The sequence below is a fragment of the Xiphophorus hellerii genome, chromosome 2 (genome assembly GCF_003331165.1).
Source record: "Xiphophorus hellerii strain 12219 chromosome 2, Xiphophorus_hellerii-4.1, whole genome shotgun sequence".
In the NCBI taxonomy this organism is placed as follows: Eukaryota; Metazoa; Chordata; class Actinopteri; order Cyprinodontiformes; family Poeciliidae; genus Xiphophorus; species Xiphophorus hellerii.
In genome coordinates, this window is record NC_045673.1 from 22,420,299 (window position 1) to 22,440,291 (window position 19,993).

General features: G+C 38.5%; 1 protein-coding gene across 6 annotated transcripts in view; it reads left to right on the plus strand.

Moving 5' to 3' along the window:
- The window catches only part of cntn1a (contactin 1a), a 76,314-nt gene extending 70,036 nt beyond the window's left edge, over positions 1-6,278 (plus strand). For 5 of the 6 annotated variants that reach the window (XM_032588542.1, XM_032588532.1, XM_032588498.1 and 2 more), the window contains 5 exons: positions 908-1,011; positions 1,820-2,009; positions 2,150-2,262; positions 2,356-2,551; positions 4,030-6,278. In XM_032588542.1, coding sequence (XP_032444433.1) covers positions 908-1,011; positions 1,820-2,009; positions 2,150-2,262; positions 2,356-2,551; positions 4,030-4,106 — 680 coding nt within the window. In that variant the 3' untranslated portion in view covers positions 4,107-6,278. The remainder of the gene's footprint in view (positions 1-907; positions 1,012-1,819; positions 2,010-2,149; positions 2,263-2,355; positions 2,552-4,029) is intronic. The other variant, XM_032588524.1, reaches the window with a different exon arrangement.
- The last annotated feature ends 13,715 nt before the right edge of the window (positions 6,279-19,993 follow it).

The window sequence follows — 19,993 nt, forward strand, 5'->3', positions numbered from 1 at the left end:
CTGACAAAGGGCTTTTCCTCCAGATTATGTGTATGCATAGGAAAAGTGCTTGTGCGGTACTTTGTGCAGTATCTAGTGTTATTGGTTCAATCCCCAGTGGAACCATGTAGCACTTCAGGCCCTACACAGGACTCTTCATAGCATTAGCTAAAAATGATATCAAACCGAATAGCATTCTTAAATTGAAAGCAAAAGCATCTAGTTTGACAATTGTGATTTATTTTCCTTCAGTATTTGTACAGAATTTTCATTAAAGGTACAATGAATGAGATTTTTTTTATTTCATTCTGATTACTAACCACCAATTAGGTATTTTTTGGTGTTTTTATTTTATTTCCGTCAATATGATATATTTTTAAAAATGTGTTTTTTCCTGTTATTTTTTTCGAAGGTATAAAATCTTAAAAATTCTAAGAAATGTTTTAGAAATGTAAAAGTTATTATGTAGTTACAAGGGCAAAAAAAGTTATTTGGATTGCAAATGTTGAACTCTGGTCCAGGTACTGTACAGCTGTTGAGAACAGTCTGATAATCTTAAAAAGGAATGTAAAGCAAAGATAATGTTACTGCTATAGCAAAATAAAACAAGTCATTAAATTTTATGTATGGGAAAAAATTTGGATTTTCCATCATTAAATATTAAATTCTTTATTTAGAAATGTTTTCATATCTAATTTATGTTGACCTTCACATTTTATTTAGAAAGCAAGGTTTCCTCTTTGAATAAAAATAATAAAAGGTGAGCATGAAATGTCTGATTTCCAAATTATTTTGGAAACTTTAAATAGTTGACTCTGAGCTGTCCAAATCTTTTTTTTCTTCATGCTCTCATTAAGCATTCTTCAACATGACACATGTTTCTTCTGTGACTGTTACTTTTGACAACTTTTGCATTCTCCCCCTTTAGCTCCATCTGAACCTCCGGTGATTCTTGAAGCGAAAGCACTTTCTGCCACAGCGGCCTCTGTCTCCTGGATGCTTCTGTCAGAGAACAATACCGATGGATACCAGGTCAATAAAAAAAAAAATCTAATTTTGGTACTGTGCATTCCAAATATTACTAGGTTATTATTATTATTATTACTTGTAATCTCTGCATAAACAGGCGTAGCGCTTTTGACTCAGATGCAGAACAAAAAGAGAAGCTTAATTCAGCCAGTGTGAAAGGAATTGATTTTGTGACATTTTGTCAAACTGTAGTGCAGTAAGCTATTCCATGCATTTGTGTAAAGAAAATTTGCTGTAAATTATGATTTGATATTACCCTGAAACAAACAAAAATCAACACAGAGTTAACATTTGAAACTGTTTCAGTCTCATAAGCAGTGAGTGCAGAGCTTTCATAATTGTAAATAGTCTGTATTTAGAGATGTGTGAGATCAGTCACATTCATGAAAGAGTTGTCTCTGTATCATATGTTTTATATGAAATCAAGCTTGTTCTTTTAGAGACAGAGGTTGAAAGCTAAAAAAGTTAGCAACGATGCAGTTCTCTATTCAATCTTCCTATCTGTTAAAAATCTTGCACTCCTGTTGCTCTTACAGCCTCAACACACTGTTGAAGATCTTTTCCATTTAAATACATTTTCTACTTTTTCTGACTTTATTTTAAAACCCTCTCATTCTAAAAATGGAAGAAAAATATATTTGAGTTTTCTTAATTTAGTTACTGCATCCACATCAAAAAGTGTTAGTGCAATCAGCCAGCATGTAGTATAGTGTTTACAAATTAGAAAAAGGATCGCATTGCTTCTCTGAAATGTTTTGTTTTTTTTCCAATGAATTATTATTGTCAGAACTTAATATCTTGTTTGCCATAGGTGAAGTACTGGAGACCTAATGAAGACAGTGAAGGTGGAGCGCTCTGGGTCGGGGTGTCAGGGAAGGAAAACCACACCAGGCTGGAGGGTCTGAAGCCCAGCTCAGACTACATGATTGAGATTCGAGGCTACAACTCTGCGGGTTATGGACCACCCAGCAACCACATCAAGATCCACACCAAGAAACCCCGTAAGTTTCAACATCGACTCGTGATCTAAGTAAACACATATTTAGATGAGTGTTTATTTAGGGATAAAGTGTCAAAATAAACACAACAAATGAGAAAGTTCTCTGATTTGACCTGGTATTGCTCTAATTAACTTAACCAGCTCCGGATCGACCTCCGAAGATATTAGATGCAAAGATAAAAGGCGAGTATGTGAATGTTGCCTGGGAACCAGTGGTACCACTTTCTAATGAATCCCTAATAGAAAACTACAAGGTAAGAAAAACTTGATGCGTTCCCATTTCTGGGATGAAAAACTGAAACCTCTCTGGACTTGATGCTTTTTATTTACATTTGTTGCATACCCAGGTCCTGTACAAGCAGAAAGGCATGCCAACAGGCACGCTGTACTCAACCAACAAGCGCTTCATTGAACTTCCCCTGCGTACAGATGGGGAATATGTGGTGGAAGTCCGCGCGCACACAGAGGGAGGAGACGGCGCTGTGGCTCAAATCAGCGCCCCCCCTGGAAACAGCCAGACCCGGGGTCGCACTCAGAACTACAGTAAGTCTCTGTTGTCGATTATCGTCCAACACTTACAAGAACTTATTTATATCTTTTGAATTTCCAGAGAATATGTGTTAATGTCCCAAAGATTCAAGAAAAGAAAAAAAAGGGAAATGAGGCTTCCCTTAATTTGATCAGCGAGCTCACTGATCAAATTAAATGTATTGATTGAGCATAATCTCCTTCGGGAAATCTCACACCGTCTTGACGAAGATTAAGTTTAGCACCAGTGGAATAGAAATAAAGGCTTTAGTCATCAAGTGACATTTTAAATCTACACTGTTGAGGTAAAACAATGCCACTATTCAATCCGGTCTAGCATCAGCTTGTGAGATTATACTGGGCTTAAAGTCAGCATTAAGTTATCATTAGTCAAAGCCGGGGAGGGTTCCCATGGGGGCCGAGTTGAGCTGTCACTTCTGCTTTCATATCTTAGATTGGAGGGGTGAGATGGTCTGTGACTAAAGCCTCGACGGCCCCCTGACTGATCTGCTGGCTGCATGGGTGACCGGCTGGCAGGCCGCCTGAATGGAGGAGAACTTAAGCCTCTGTAATTGATCTTGATGAGAAGAGGAAACCCCTCCTGTGGTTCTCCTCCTTCCTTATCATTCAGACCCAGACTCCACCTGGCAGCTCGACTTCACAGACTCAGGAATTTAAGTCGTGATGGATTTCGAATGCGAGGAACTGACGAAAACAGAGCTATCTAGGGTCATCTCAGTCCTCTCAATCTTGTAATTTGCTGAACGTGGTCAGAGAGAGATGAACTCTAAATGTAGCGCTTTTTATGTGATGGCACTGCGTGGATAAATGTGTACGGTATTTAGCCATTGTTTGGTTGTTATGTGGTTTGCCCAGAGTGAAGGACGGGTCAAGATATGTCCAGAAAATATCTGCTGGTGTATTGTGTTTGGACAACCTTCCAACCATATGTTTATCAGGGGCATAGCTGTTCCACACTGCGTAGGTTGTCCCTCAGCAAATTGGACCTTGACCATACACTTTCAGTTGTTTAATCAAGAGAGTTTCTTCATACATATGTTGCTTCTCAGATTTACTCGATGTATTTTCTTTTGGGTTGAGGTCTGGGACTCGAGAGGCTCATTCTAAAAGCTTAATGTTAACCTGCTTTTTCAATTTTATGTGTTTTTGTGGTCATTGTCCTGGTGGAACTGCCAATTTTTTTAAGTTTCCGCCATCCGATCCAAAATGTCATGCTTAAAACAAAGGAACTTTGTTACTGCATTAAGGGATAACAAAACAAAACAATAAAGCACCTTTATTTAAAATAACAGCATTGGATAAAGTGCAAATTGCACTCTGAGCGCTTTTCAAAATTTGTTTGGTTTTTTTTAGATGATTTTGATGCGTCAATGGGACATTTAGGTAGCAGATTTTTTTTAATTATTATTATTATTTTCCATCAACTTAGGCTTTAAATTCTGCTTTAATTTGCCTGTATTCATCTGTTTCAGGTGGAGCAATCATGTCCTCTTCATCTCTCAACGTCCTCCCAATGCTCCTCGTGGCTCTCCTCCTTCTGAACCTCTGAATGTAGCGCCATCTTTGTCTTCTCTGAGTTGGGATGAAGACTGGTTGTGATTGCTAAAGGTTCACACCTGTAAAAGATCTGAGACTCTTTCCACAATATTCTAATCCAGAGTGTCACATTCCAGCTCTTCCCCTAAGGGAATTGTTTGTGGGAAATGGATATGGAAATGGATTAACAATTGGAAAATGGACAAAGGTTTTCCTTATTTATCCACGAAAGGCCTCTCTGAAGGAATCTCAAAGGAGTTCTGTCAACTTAAAATGCCTTACATAAATGATTACTCTTGTCTTTCACAGTGATTTGTTTCCAAATGGGTCAGGACCGAAATTTTAAATTCCAGATTTGCGTATGTTGTCTCTTCTGTTTTGTTCCCTCCCCTCCTTTGTTTCACATCTCAAACCAGACTTTTCTGATATAAAAATGCTGCATTTCATTTTCTTACCTCTTTTTAACTATTGCGTTTTCAGTTCATTCCCTTGCAAAAGGTCAACAACTGGCTGTGAAGGGCAGGTGTATGCGTTTATAAAAAATAAAAAAAAATCTTTTTTTTTCTCCCCCCTTTTCAGTTCAGTGACTTTTTTTTTTTAATAATCACTGTCTTACAGCGATACAGTCAAAGCAATCTCAACCGCTTGTATTGTGGATTTTATTCAGAGAAAGCACAATTAATTTCATGCAGAATTAATATATTGGATGATTGATATTGTATTGTTACACTAAATTTACTTTACTGTATTTATAAGACACGAAGGTCACAGCTTCTGATTTAGAACATAGCATAAACTCTGGTAATCCCAATTTCAAAGAGTGAACATTATTGCTACATGGAAGTAAAATAATAAAATAAATGGTTAGTACATGCAGTTATCACCCCAGAAACAGGAAATGTGTTTAAATGTACAGTTTTAAATGCATATCATCATCCAACACTAATTATTTCTAGCTGTACTGGTCCAACTGTGCAGTGATCTCAGATTTGCCAGAAATGTTGGCTAACATTGAGAAAAATGACTGAGAAAAACTAAAGAGAGCAAACAAAAAAAAAAAATCTGAACCTACTTTGTTTTGACTGTATCATTAGATCCTCAGTGGTGCCAGCTGGTACTTTGTAAAGAATGCTAGCACTTCATTTGATGTAAGCAATTTCATTTCATGTCGCTCATCGTCGGCTAAAAACAGTAAAAGTGAAACAGTAGCGCACCTCATGCCCTTCTGTAAATGTGCAATGTCTGATAGAACTGTGGCAACTTCATGTTTTCTAACAGGACTCTTTGCTGAGCTTCTGTAACAGGAGTCTTATTTAATGCATTTTCAATTATCCGATATAAGTAAAAGGTAAGCAAAGCCATCTCTATCAGCGGTAAGAGCTCATCCGAAGCTCAGGACGTTGTTTTAAATGCATTAGTTTAGTGTTTTTATTAACATATGATCAGAGTTTTATGGACATTATCACTTGTCTTTTTTATTGTTATATTTGTACATTTTGACCCGAGTCCGGTCGGTCAAATTTTAAAGTTTATGTCCCTCAAATGGAGGAACAAATGCTGCATTTTGAGTTCCTCTGAATCATTTTGTTGTATGACAGATGCTGGTCATGCTTCTACATTGTGACAGTATCGGTGTCCACCACAAAGTGCTTTTTCCTGGTTTTCTCTTCATGCCACAATTCATTAAAGTACAAAAAAAAAATTGCCAAATGCATGAATGCCTTGAACTTCTACATTTCGGACGGAGCTGTGGCTCCGCATACTACCATGCATGAGATTGGAGACAGCGTATCGACATCGTGGAAACTTCTGAAACTATTGTAAAACGCATTCCAATCCCGAGTGGCATCCTTTACGTCAGAGACCGTAGAGATCTTAGACTAATATGTGCATTAGCTGCTAAGCTTCAATAGACCAGTCATCTCGTCTGAGGCCCTTAGGAGAAGTCATTTAGTCCTTTAGAGGAAATGTAAACTGACTAAAGGTATGTCACTCTGCTGACTAACGGTCCTGCAGTCCCCTGCATACTTAATGCTTGGAGTTTTGGTTGCATTATTGGTGGTTCTGGCAGCATGTGTGGCTATCTGCTGGAAATTAATACTTTGATATGAATGGCATATATGAGGGATGAAATAAAAAGCTCTCATTGACTGGACAAGGAACAATAAAGGTGTAGTTAACTATATTGTGGTGCTGTTGTTTTTGTGTCTTGTGAATACAAACAATTTACTTGCATTGGCATTTTTAAGTTTACAATTTTAGGGTAAAGAACAGTCGCCAGAAAAGCCACTGAAGTAATAGTAAATAAAGAGAAAAAATGGTTGTCCAGCAGGGAGTGGAAGAGAATGAGGAACTTAAATACTAAGGAAGAGGTGAAAATGACAGAGGAACCAGAGGAGCTAATCACAGGTAACTGGATGCAGCAGGGAGGTGGAGGCAAATGAGGAAGAAAAACAAACCATGGTTGGTTGAGGGTAAGGTGAAGAATATACAAAGCCAGGATATAAGAACAAAAGGGGAAAGAAACCTGAAAAAATCAACAATAAACAGAAGGAAGTACTGATGTAAAGAAACAAATTCAAAGCACAAACAATGTGGAAAAAAATTACTTACATAAAAGACTGAAATGGCAAGATGTCATGAAGTAAGCAATAAAGAAAAAATCAAAACTGAAGCACAAATAAACTAAGTCCAAACAGCTGTGGATCAGAACAGAATTACAGTGCTGGACCAAAAGAAAATGATTGCAAAAGCTGTTGTCAAGGGTCTTTCTGTTATTCATTCTAAAAAAAAGTATTGCTTGCTGTCAGGGGCGCTGCCAGGAATCTTGGGCCGCCTGACAAAAAATTAACCCCCCCCTCTACCCACCCAGCTGCTGTTACAATTTTTTGAGTCTTTCTGACCCATGAAAAGCGTCACAATTTTAAAAGCTTGCAACTGCCTTGCTGTCTTTGGTCCAATACTGATAACTAGCACAATATTTACTGCTCATGAATTTTACATACAACAGTCCGCATACAGTATGCAAGTAGGTTGCTTACATTTTTTCTATTAGTTTTAGATTACTGAAATGTCTCTCCCCACGAGCAACAGTCACAGGCAACATGCAAAATACACATAAAGCAATCCAGACTTCTCAAAAAAATGCTATGTAGTTGCATTTTATTCAAGCTGCAGTATAGAACTTTAATAAGAAATATGTTTTCTCCATATGTGTTAAAGCTGTCACCATGTTGTGACAGTTTGTTATGAGACAGAAAATCTGTGAAAACAATCAATCTCCTCCACCTCGTCCTTGAACTACTATTACTGGCTAAAATGATGCAACATTCTGGCAAAAACAACCAATCAGAACCAGTAGGAGGGTCTTAGTGCTGTCAATCAACTTCATTCACTCACTGCTAAATGTGCTAATGGTGGAGAAACAACATGTCATTACAGGAAAAATGTTTATCTGCTGTCACTGGTAGCTATGCTAACTAAACTAAATATTTACTACAGGCTATGCTAGCTACAGGATAGGGATGAGCAGCAACATGAGATTGTGATTGACAGCGCTAAAACTCTCCTACCACTGACTGGTTGTTTCTGTTTTAGGATATAAATGTTATACATCATTTATACAACTAAATTAAACAAACAAAAGTAGAATTGAAGTAAAAACCAACAAACAAGAGAAAAAAATTAAGCTGAAAATGGGGTCTGTTTACGAATTGAATAACTTTCAAAGGAAACTGAATGCACTTGATTTATTTAAGGTTTGAAAAGAAAAGTGGTTAAATACAAATACTTGTTAAAAGTTCCAAACTTTATTTTTTCAATTTCACAGTTTCATTTGTAAGTGATCAAAGGTTTAACAAGGCACTGTATGTATTAAGAGTGTATAGTATTTTAAAGTGCCTTCCATTACATATGAGAATAGCTCCAATTTTTCATTATGAACCAGCTGAGAGTTTTGCCTCTTATTAGATATCATGAAAGGCAAATAGTTAACACTTCTCTTTGTAAATTAAGTTAAAACACATTAATCTGATTTATATCTACAGGTTATTCAGGCCATTGTTGTTATTTAGTGAGTTAGCTCGCAAAGAGAACAAAACAAGGGCAGGACCATTTTTTCAGTGCTATTATTTTGAAGCTTATCAGTACAAACATATGGCCTGTGTGATAAGTCTGATACCCGGTGGTTGCTTGTAATTGGGTTTTTTCTCTGAAACAAGCAATGCACAACTCCAAAACCCTAGAAGTAAAAGTCAACATGCTCTTTGACTAATCAGCTTCTGTGAAGTTATGCAGCAGCTTTCTTTTTGCAAGAGTGATTGAGTTGCAAGAAATGTTTCAGACCTCTCACCTTCTAGCACCTGTTTTGTGGAACTGTACCTCAGCAGATTGTATTGTGCTTTTTTAAAAAAACCCACACCTGTTCTCTGACAGCCCAGATGACACAAAACTCACTCTGAACTGGTGCACAGAGCAGACCATAACCAGACCGTTTGAAGTGGGACCTGATATCTGAGAATCTGTCATGCTGTTCAATCAGATTAACCGGGTTGGGTATTTAGCTACTGAAGAGCCCCATTGAGACGTGCTTCATGTGTGCAGAACAAAAGTTGTATAAGAAGCAAGGCAAATACCTGGCAACAATGTCAATTTTATGAAGGCTTAAAATACTCTTACAAAGGTTAAGGGGTTTGTTTTTGTAACATTTGATTTTGCCAGAGAGAGAGGCGACCTCTGGTGGAGAAGATTGTAACAAACATCAAATTCCCAAAACAAACTCGTTTAAATTATTCCTAGCTGGGATGTTGGATAAATAAATAAATAAATAAATAAATGTAAAAAAATGATAATTTTTAGAAATAGTGATCTGTTGATCTGAGGAAAGTCAGTTTTCTTTTTTCATTTTTTTAGATAAGATTCCATTAACTCCTTTTCATTGTCATGTGGTGCCTATACGAGTACGGAAGGCCAGAGAGTCAAATACACTTTACTTTTATACATATTTGACATGCTATTGCTTGTCCTCAAACAACATATGTGGACATTTCAAATTTTCACACAGACACATGAAAATTACATGTGAAGAATGCATCTACTGTGCATGTTTTATGTACAAACAAAATTGAAAAAATGATTTTGTTTTTTTTCATTTGAAATTTTGTTTGCTCATTTTCTAATCTGTCCTATTTCATAAAGTAGGTCCAGACGTACTTTTGAACATAAATAGTTGAAAAATGTATGATGTAAACCCTTTTGAGAGTAACATACAATTAAATTCTTCATTTGGAGATTAGATTAGGTATTTTAATGGGGAAAAAAATTATGAAAAAAGACCTTAATAAAATACAGGAAGTCAGAGCAAAGCAAAACAGGAACTGGGCACAGACAATGGGAGAATCCAACAAAGGGTGAGCGAAGGAGAGGAGGTCAAGTACCGAAAGAGTAAAAGCTGGACTGATTGGCTAACAGGCTGCAGGTGTGAGAATAGAGAGAGGGCGAGGGAAAGTACACCAACAGGGGAAGAGGAAAAATTAATCAAACCGCATCAAAAAACAACTAACTAAGAAAGGACTGAACTAAAGTAAAGCGGAAATAAGGATTGTCTGATCAAAAATAAGAGACCTAGGAATACAGACCAAAATATAACTACAAACAAAACCCAAGGGAAAAAAAATTAAATAAATAATCCAGCATCCTGACAGTCCAAGTATAAACGTCATTCCTCCTCCCCACTCCGACGGACGCACCGGCGAAACGTAAACTGCGCAGAACATTAACACTTTGTTTTCTCACTGCCCCCAACTAGTTTGATTATTTTAAATGCAAAATTTCTCTTTAATAAATCCGTACTCGAACGCCAAAGTTTCTTTCGCAAACCGTGTGCGTGATCGGACTCAAAAACCCGACGCAGAGGGGTGAAACCTTTGGACTCCGACGCTCGGTGGAGACGAAAAGAGCAAAAACGCGTCACTGCGCTCCCAAGTTTTTGTCAGAAGTTGACGCCGACTTCTGCTGTCCGGTCACAGCATGAACAGCACGGAGGAGGAGCGCTGCTGCGTGGACTCGCTCCGGTCAGTGAAACGTGCGTTGGAGGAGAGGGGCGCAGGTTTGGAGCGGGCATCCCGGATGGCGCGGCTCAGGTGGAACAGGAGAGAGCAGCTCCTGGTGGCTCAGGTGGCGACGCTGCAGAACGAAGCTCAGCTCGCTGCCTTCACGTATCAGCAGAGATTGAAGCGACACTTGTTGCACATCAGCAGCATCGCAGAACAGATCGCCGGATACTGTAAGGTAGGAGGATGAGTGATAAAACATTTTTTTAAATAAATTGCTATTGTTTGCATACAAAGCAAAACTAAACAGGTGTCTGTTTGTTGCTTGAATCAGAGTGATTCCAGTACAGCCGCTGACATGCAGACACACACATCAGACCATTCAACTACAGGAAAGCTGCAGAAAACTGTTGAGGAACGTCAGGTAAGGAAACTTTTTTTTGTGTGTCCATTTTCTTTCTCACTCTTGTGAAGATTTAGCTCAAGTTCCTGAATGCAACCTAGAGCTTTTTTTTTAGACATCTTCTGAGACACTGCTGGTGCTGCAGATAGAGGAGTTGAGACAAAAAGGTTTGCAGACTCATCGTGCAGCTTGATGTTGCTTCCTCCTTCTCTTTCACATACAGCTCACTTGTTTTCTTCTGTATGTTGACTCTGATATCCCAGTCTGAGGGTTTTAGCAATCTCTCCTCACATCCCGTCGTTTATTATTTTCAGTGGTGTTTCCAGTGTATGGGGGTTGTGAATACCAAGTTGTTTCTTCATTCTACAACCAGTTAATTGTCAGAAAATCTGTCAGTATAAGATATTGTCTTGCTGGAACTGTTTGAGACTTTTTGGGCGACTGTGGCTGTATGGTAGAGTAGTCGTCTTGCGATCGGAAGGTTGTAGGTTCGATTCCAGCTTCCTCCTGCCACATGTCGATGTGCCAAGGATTGGCACATCAATTGCCTACCGATCTGCGTATCGGTGTATAAATGTGTGTGTGTTTGGGTGTGTGAATGGGTGAATGTGACTCTAGTGTAAAGCGCTTTGAGTGGTCAAAATGATTGGAAAAGCACTATAGAAGTTCTGTCCATTTGCCATTTGCTCCGTTTAAACAACTTCAGCTTAATCCATTTGACTTGAGTTCTTTGCCACTCTCCCAATGGTCTGGCATTGCATGTTTTGGCATTAGAACGCAATGTTACAAGTAATCAATGACTGCAGAGCGATATGCTTTAGAAGTTTAGTTTTGTTCATTCTGTCAGAAGCAAAGCAGACTGAAAATGTGGTTTCTCAACAAATAAGTATTACTAAGAAAACTTATTACAGAAATCTCTCATATCCATGTTACAGCCTTCATTATAATAGGGATGTATGCTGACTTTAAAGGTGTTCAGGATACATTACAAGAAGGTACAAAAAGGTCAAATGTGGTTGAAAATTTGTTTTCTGAGCATATTCATGGAAAGTCAAGTGGAAGAAAAATGTGTCTTAAGTTCTGTGACTTAAATTTGTATTTATTGAGGTCCACATGTATGAAAAACTGATATTAGTTGATTACTTGGGGTGGCTATATTAGTAGTTAGCCTGTGGGTTGGTGTTTTACAGATACAGCTTACCAAATGTACTGTCTTTACAGTTATATGAGTGACTGACGTCGTTACTAATTTCTATACCATGCTGTCCCTATTATCATAGAAAGGCTTTCCTCAAACTATGTAGAAAACATTACTTTTAAATTTAAATTAAAGCTTTCTAAACAACTTCAGAATCCACAAGGATCCATATGTGCAGAGCAGAAGAAACAAAGTAAAAATATTACATTTTAAGTAAAAAATTATTTCAAACTGTTGATATAATATGCTAAGATATTATTGTGGACATCTTCATGTTTTAGGTTTGAGAACAAAATAGTCACACTCATTGTTACCAACGATGACATTTAGTTTGTTCTTTTGGTTTTGAAAACAAGTTTCCTAACTCCATTGTGAACTTTTTTTGTGATTGCATAAAACCTCTCTACTTTTGCCATGCAATTAAAAGGTGAGACAGACGTAATTGCTGTGATTTTTGGTTGTTACAGAAATGTATTAAACCTCCCACTCTGGTAGCCAAATCTAATCTTAGCTCCTACTTTAGAAAGCCAAAAGGTTTCCATTATTATTCTCTGGCTAGGATCGGTGTTATGTTTGGGCTGCTGTCGAGGGTGAATAAGTTTAATTGTGGTAATGCTCACTTAAAGTGCTCCACTAATTACCTACAGCGTGCTGTGAGTGCAACTGACTCAGTTTTGATTAATGTGAAAAACCGTTCTCTTTCCTGCCTAACGTGGGCATTAAAACCCACTATCTATTTTCAGCATTCCTGTTACTCAACTGTAAACTCTTTTCTAATGCATCTTTAATGGCTTTGTCACTCCCTTCTGCTTCCCAGATTGACTTTCCAGTTCTTAGCAAAGCTGTCTTGGAAAGAATAAAACAAAATTGCAATGTTTGCTGGAGAAGTTATTAGTCCGGACAACAGAAATCAATCACTTGTCCAGATTCCTAAGATAGTTATGGATTATCAGAATTGTGCCAAACCACTGAGGGAGTGGCAGATATACCCTGGTCCACCATACTGCAGCACACAGACACCATGCTAATGTGCAGTCATATGGTGCTTTTTTTCACGTGGCTGTATGTTAATGCATGGTTGCATGTCAGTGATCACAGAACGGTACATACCTGATACCGTATTTTTGTTTTGTTTTCAGTGTTTGTGCTTGTTGAAAGCAATTTATTTTAATAAAAACTAATTATAGTTTTTTAAAAGTTCTTTCATAGTTTCTCGGAATTTTGTTTTCCTCCCATCTTCCACCCCTAATAAAACCCCATCTATATTAGGCAAATTTGTAGTTATTTTAAATGTGTGAATGGGATGTTTAATGCCATGTGCCTTTATAGTGACGCTATAGTTAACGCTTTTCCAGCTTTTTTTAGAGTCCACTTGTCCTGCCTGATACCAGCTATTTGTTATTCTATACTGTATATTATTCTATACAGTATGGAATTTAAAATCCATACTGTAAACGCATAAATGTTAATATCTAAAGGTAAAAATGCATTAAAACCCATAAACATGTCCTTTTAACCAGCAACCCTAACCATTTCCTGGTCAAATTGAATCAAACCTGGGTAAGTGGTAGACAAGTCTGAACTGGAGAACAATTTGTTTTGAATTACTAGCTTCCTCTCCCTCCTACCTTCAAGAACTTTAGCCAAGTCATTGGTGTAAGGTCTTTACATAACCACTTTGTCAGATATATTACAAAATGGTATCATACTGTGATTAGTACATTGCAGTAAAGTTATTAGAAAACACAAATTTTTGCCTGTACTATGACACTTCTGTGTTTTTTACTTTTGACCAGTGGTTTTCCTCCATGCTCAATCAAGAAAATGGGCTGTAGAAAAAAATTAAGCAACCAATAAATCTGTGTAAATTGCTCTCTTCGTATCTATTTTCCTTGAATGTTCCTATTATCGATGAGCTATGATGGCAATAAATGCCATCATCAAAGGTTGCTTAGCGTTTCCATCTGAAACATGGTGGGTAAACTCTAGAGAGCGGGCTAACATTAAGACCAACCCGGTGTGAGTCTGTGTATTTTTCCATGTGCCTCAGAGATGCACTGACCTAGATGCCAATGATTGTGTGACAGAATTTGCAGAAGCTGTGTCAGGTCGACGGTTCTGCCTCGCTGAAAAGGGATAATGGCGGTAAGATGCAGCACTGCATTGGCGACGAGATTATTCAGCCCTGCAAAAACACACTGCCCTTCGCTTGCCATGCAACCGGCCCATATGCTTGTTTAAAACCAGATCCATACACAAATGAAACCACAGATGAGGTAGAGCTGTTCCACGGCTCCACTTGTCCGCAGCCAAAACCACATTCTTTCCGTAGAGCTCAAAGGTTTGGAAACTAACAAAGTGGTCATGTTATTCAGAGACGGCTCCTATTATTCTTTACTTCTAAGGTTGAAGACAGTAAGGAGAAATATGTGCTCACTGAGACGTCTTGCGTGATTAGAAGCAAAAGAGTGAGAATACTCGCATCATGGGTTTGATCAAATTCTAATCTGGTGAAATGGCAGAGATGAAAGCAGTTCAGTTAGCCTCCATAACAAAACAAAAGAATAAGGGTCTGATTCACTACAGGAATGCACAATTTTTCAAGGCTTGTGCATCCCTAAAATCACAAAGCCCTGAAAAAGAGACTTTGGTCTTTGCTTTAATGTTTTCTGCTTCTTGTATATGAAGTAGGACCATAGCTGTGACTGTAAATAGAGCAAGTTATGTACTTTCATCTGTTGTGTATCTGAACATGTTTATAATTCAATATTAAGGAGAAGATAACAGATTTAACTTGTCAGACGCCCCCTCAAACACATGAAAACATTCATGGTCAGGAGTTGTGAATTGGTCAGGTGAGGGAAGTACCTGTAACTTCCTGACACCCGTAGGAACCCCCCCGCCCCCCCCAAAAAAACGTAAGTGAGGCCTTTTCAATAAACAAAACAACAACTTCATTTGATAGTTTAGCACATCTTTTTATTGCCTGTCTCGATGTGCAAGCCATTTCTTTGTACTCTCTTTGTTCTTTGTTGACATTAAAAGAGAATGCCAGCACTGAAGAAAGATCATTAAAACTTTGGTTTTAGATTTCAAATGTATAAAACAAACCAATAAAGAAAAATCTTTGCTGCGGCTCTCACAGCCAAGGTGGTAGCATGGGTTTTGTGTGTTCTGTTTGCCTCAGCTTCCTGGAGGTGTTTTCTGTACCTGTTCTGCTCTGTTTGGAGTGCCACTTACCCAGAATTTACGCCATGTAAACTGTTTGTCTTTTGCCTGCAAGAGAGGGACCGCCCTGCTCACCATTTCCCTTTTCCTCTCCAATTTGACTGCCTCACACACTCACACCAAGTTGCTAAAACAAACTTCTGCTTGCAATAATTTAGAATGAACAGTTAAGGAAAACTTAAGCACTCTGATTATTCCATGTGACTATCATAAGCTTTGTTTAATATCTGATTCTCATCTTATTGTTTATGCATAGATTTTTTTATTTTAATAATGGGGTCTGTAATGTTTTAGTAGGTGTTGGTTTGGCAAACAAGGTGTTTTTCCAGAGCTAGGATTTGAATGTTTCACCTTCTACAGCTATGGAATGGGACCAAACCAAAGAGCAGTAAAGGCAGTTTGTTTATGGCCCTGTATGTGTGTTTCGATATGTCGCTGCAGGCATGATTTGTGAGAAGGAAAACCGTTTCACTAAAGACCACCCTGCTTGTAAGAATGAAATGTACCCAGAGTAAGTTTTTCTCCATAGGAAAGCTGCTTTATAAATGTACCTCAGTTTCATCCACAGGATGCTGAAGACTGATGCAAACTTTGTATTTAAAGATACATCTGGATGAACACATCAAGCATACTGCTTCTTTGTGTGACTGCATGGGAAGATCAAAACATATCAGCTCCATCCTATGTGAATTATTGTGTATTAATAATGGCTAGAAGGGGTCTGGACTAGAACAGCAAGGTTCTCTACCAACTTCTTTCCTCAGGCTGTCAGAGCCCTTAACCTTCTCACAAACATGCACATCCTGCTGCCTTCACATCCACAGATAAACACACCTCTAGGCACACTCGCATCTTGGACTGACTGGATAATCTAAATGTGTGAATTCTTGTGCTGCTGCTTGCTAATTTACTTGTTCTCAGGTTCATTCATGGTCCTGGACTGTTACTGTCTCTCATGCCTGTCTTGCACATTGCTTGTTTTTACTGGCAGAAGAGAGGCTGACATACAACCTGTGCCGTCGGGCCCTCTGTCAATCAGAACTGACAGGCAGACAGTAGATTTTAGGTTAAAAGAAGTTAAGAAGTCTTCTTTGTTTCTATAAAACAAAACTACAGTCATGACCAAAAATGTTTTCATATATTTAAGGGGGTGGCTGACAAGATACATACTCTATCTTTTCCTTAATAAAAGACAGAAAAGAGTGTGAACATTTGAAGTTTAACCATAAAACTAACAATGAAAAATAATGGGCAGGATCTTAAGGCATAGAGTTAGAGAGAAGGATGTCCGATTTGGGAATCTCAGGGTCTCATCCATATTTTTTAGCAGATGATCTGGTTCTTCTGGTCATGATATTCAGTCTGTACTGAATGGGTGCGTAGTAAGGATCAATTCTACCTTTGGTTGGAGATGATGGTTTTCAACCAAAAAAAGGGACTGTTCAGTGCTAAAAGTAGAGAAGTTCAATTATCTTTGTTTTTTGTTCACTAATCAAGATAGTGTAAAGTTGGAGATGGATAGCTGGTTTGGGGTTTCAAGGTCAGTCATCGTCTGTCGTAGTGAAGTCACAGCTGAACCAAAAACAAAACGTCTGAAATTCATCGCTCCAACCTCCAAACCTCACTTAAGGGCACGAGGTAAGGGTCATGACCGTCCATCCATCAATCCATCCATCCCGCGGTCAGGAGGGGTGCTAGTGCCTATGTCCAGCGAGACATTTTGGCCGAGAGGCGGGGTACACCCTGGACAGGGCGCCAGTCCATTGCAGGGGTCATGACCAAAAGAAAGATATCCTGGATACACAAAGCTAAAATTAGTGTCTCGATTTAGAGAGTGTCAGTTAAGTTGGTTCAGGCATCTTTGGAGATTTGCCGTCCCAATGCGAGGAGGGGCCCAGACCATTCGCAAAAATCACCAAGGGGACGATGTATCAGTTCAGAATGAGGTGGAGAGTTTTGATGTGGAAAGAGATGTTTGAGTTTTCTTTTTGAACCAAGCAACCTAAAGTCAGATAAATGGAAAACAATATTTCATCCACAAAGCTTTTAAGCTATGCATGCAAAGCCAATATTTCCTGCTGGGTCATATGTGAACCACAACATCACAAATATCACTGGTATTTTGGAAACTTGGAGAATTTTTTAAATTGTTGGAAATGCTTTTTTGCAAAAATATAAATTTCTCATGCTATCATAAAACCTTGTGCCAATAATATGAAGCACACGATGCATTTTGCATACCAAAAGTTGGAAAAGGATTAAAGTTGACCTACACAAAAAACATAATGGTTAAAATCCTTTTGACAGTATACCACTAGCGTCTACCATCTTTCAACAGCCAACATCTGGAAAAGACACACAAGTCCACAGGCTTTAAATTAGGAGACCGAAAAGAAACTGATGACATTTCCAGGTGACCTCCTGCTGGTACGCTGAGGTGCTTCCTTATGGTCAGGAATGTGAACAAACAGAACGGCCATGCTTCCTGCATATACATGTTCTGACACACTACTGTGTGGCCAGCACAGCAGAAAACCTGCTTACAGCTGGATTCAAAACCACCGATGTCATGTAAAACCTGCCTGTGCAGCAGAGCACTCATGCCATCAAACGGTGGAGAACATGGCTTGAGTTTGTGGAAAATCCAAGTTCATTCGCCCCCTCTGTTCCCAGCTTTACTAACAGTAGGAGTTTTGGTTAGTCACTAACCTGATACCTTTGGAGCTCACGCACACCTACTGATCTCTCAGAGCTGGGTAAACATGTGGCCTAACGTGCAGCTGTTACAAAGAAATTACGGTTAAGGGCTTGAGTCAGAGTGTTCACATGAGAACATGGCCAGCTGTTTGTGTACATAGCGTGACATAAACACTACAGTGGTCACTTTATCAAAACCGAACGTGCAAATTGTGGTTGGACCTACCGTGAGGGGTGTTGTGTAGGAGACTGTCCTCCTCGACTGAGTCATTTACATTGTTTTGCCATGATGTTGTTAAAATGATTTTTGATTGTTGTTGTTGGTTATCTCAGGATGTTCTGTTTAGTTTGAGAAATGAGTGCACATGGCCCTCATTGAAGGGTTTCTTCAATGTAGGCCATCACTTTGTTGTTAAAATGCCTGCTGAACAATCCTGAACTAACATGTATTGTCAGCTAATGAAACTGAAGTGACATCAGACCTTTTAGTAGGACACTCAAAGACACTTAACATGAAATCAGACATTTCCATTCATGCACACGTTCACACGGCGATCATGGCAAGCTACTGGATGGTAGCCACAGCTGCCCTGGGGCGGTCTGACAAATATTGAAGAATAGAGGAAAGAAAAATGTCCAGACTTCACAGCAGTAGGGTGAATATATCAGACAAAACCCCAGTGTTACTCCTAACCTTTTAGTGGCTATCCATCAGGCATTCTCAGCTGCAAAATGAATGAATGCTACCTCTGCTTTTGTCAGCAGGAGGATTAGGATTTAATTACTCCTGGGCAGAGACTGCCATACAGTCTGAGAAAGGACTATACAATAGGAGACTGGATCAGCACATTTGTGAGGTGTTGAGGAGCAGGATATAAGCCTGTGTAATATGCCAGGTGTGCTCAGAGTATTAGCAGATGCTGGCAGAGTCTATAGTGAAGATGTAGGATCAAAACAAACATGCCTCTTTGGTTTCCTGCTCTCATTCCACTTCATAGGTAAAAATGAGGAAGGAAAGGCAGGCAGCACAGGCATAAGATCAAACAACCAGAGGTGGGTAGTAACTAGTTGCATTTACTTGAGTAATTTTTCAGACAAAGATGTGATATTGTTATTGTTAGGGATATTATTTTGAAGTATCGCCACTTATACTTAACCCATTTAAACCCACCGGTCACAATGGTGACAAAGAAATTAATTTCACTTTCAAGGACTCCAAAAAGCTTACTGATTAAATTTTCAGTTAATGTTCAGCAAATATTGAAAGTTCAGAGTGTTTGGATAATACTTATGGAGTATCACATGTTTAGAGTAAATTATCACATGACCAGAGCTGTTTATAGCTTGGTTTCACCTTGGCGAGAGGAAGACTTCCACAAACCTCCCAAAGAAGAGGCTAGCAATGTATGTTTAAATAAACATTCAACAAAGATGTTTGGTGCACATGATCTTTAAAGTGTCTAGTTATGATATATACCTTTGCATTTACAAAATTTGGTTTGGTGTGTGAGCAGGATGTGTAAACATGTTGACAGTCACAATAGAAACCCATTACTTAACCCATTTTGGGATTAAATGGGGTAAGTAAAATTTCTGGTAGCTTGACTAAATGAAGAACAGACTTATTTTAATCAAACTTTTATGAAATACAGACACACCTACAGTCTATGTTATAATGAGACTTTTTTTTTTTTTACATAAGCTTTGTTGTCTTCTGAGCCTTCTGGGATATTTGGAGGCCAAAAAGCAAACACCTCTACATTGGCAGTGAATATGTCAGCCATCAACTCTTTAATATATCTTTAAATCAGAAAAGCTTTTTTTAATCATTAGCTAAGCAACTTTAGAGAAAAAATAAGGACAAAATTTTTTTCTGGTGGTTGATGTTCAATGGACATAGGTGAGATTTAACCTTTATGGTTTTAAAATCTTGGTGGAAGAATTACAATTTCAGGCAGCCATTGAACATTCCTGTTTCAAAGTGGAATAAAAATGATGCTTTCATTATCACAAGTCATTGGCATACATAAGATATAAACTATAATGCATCTTTTCTTTTTAAGTGCTCCTTTTTTTTGGACTAATACTTGAGCATAGCTCTACATCTTCATGTCTACATCTGACTGCATTGTTGTAACCCATTTATTTAAAATTCATATCAGTGATTGCTAACCAACTCCAAACCACAGTGACCAACAATAAATAGACATTTGGGACATACACTGTATGTCTGCTTTGTCCTACTGTGGACAGGTGTTGTTGGGCTATGACTATTTTAGTAATTGATGATAATTGCAGTGAATGGTGCTGCCTCATCGTGGTTT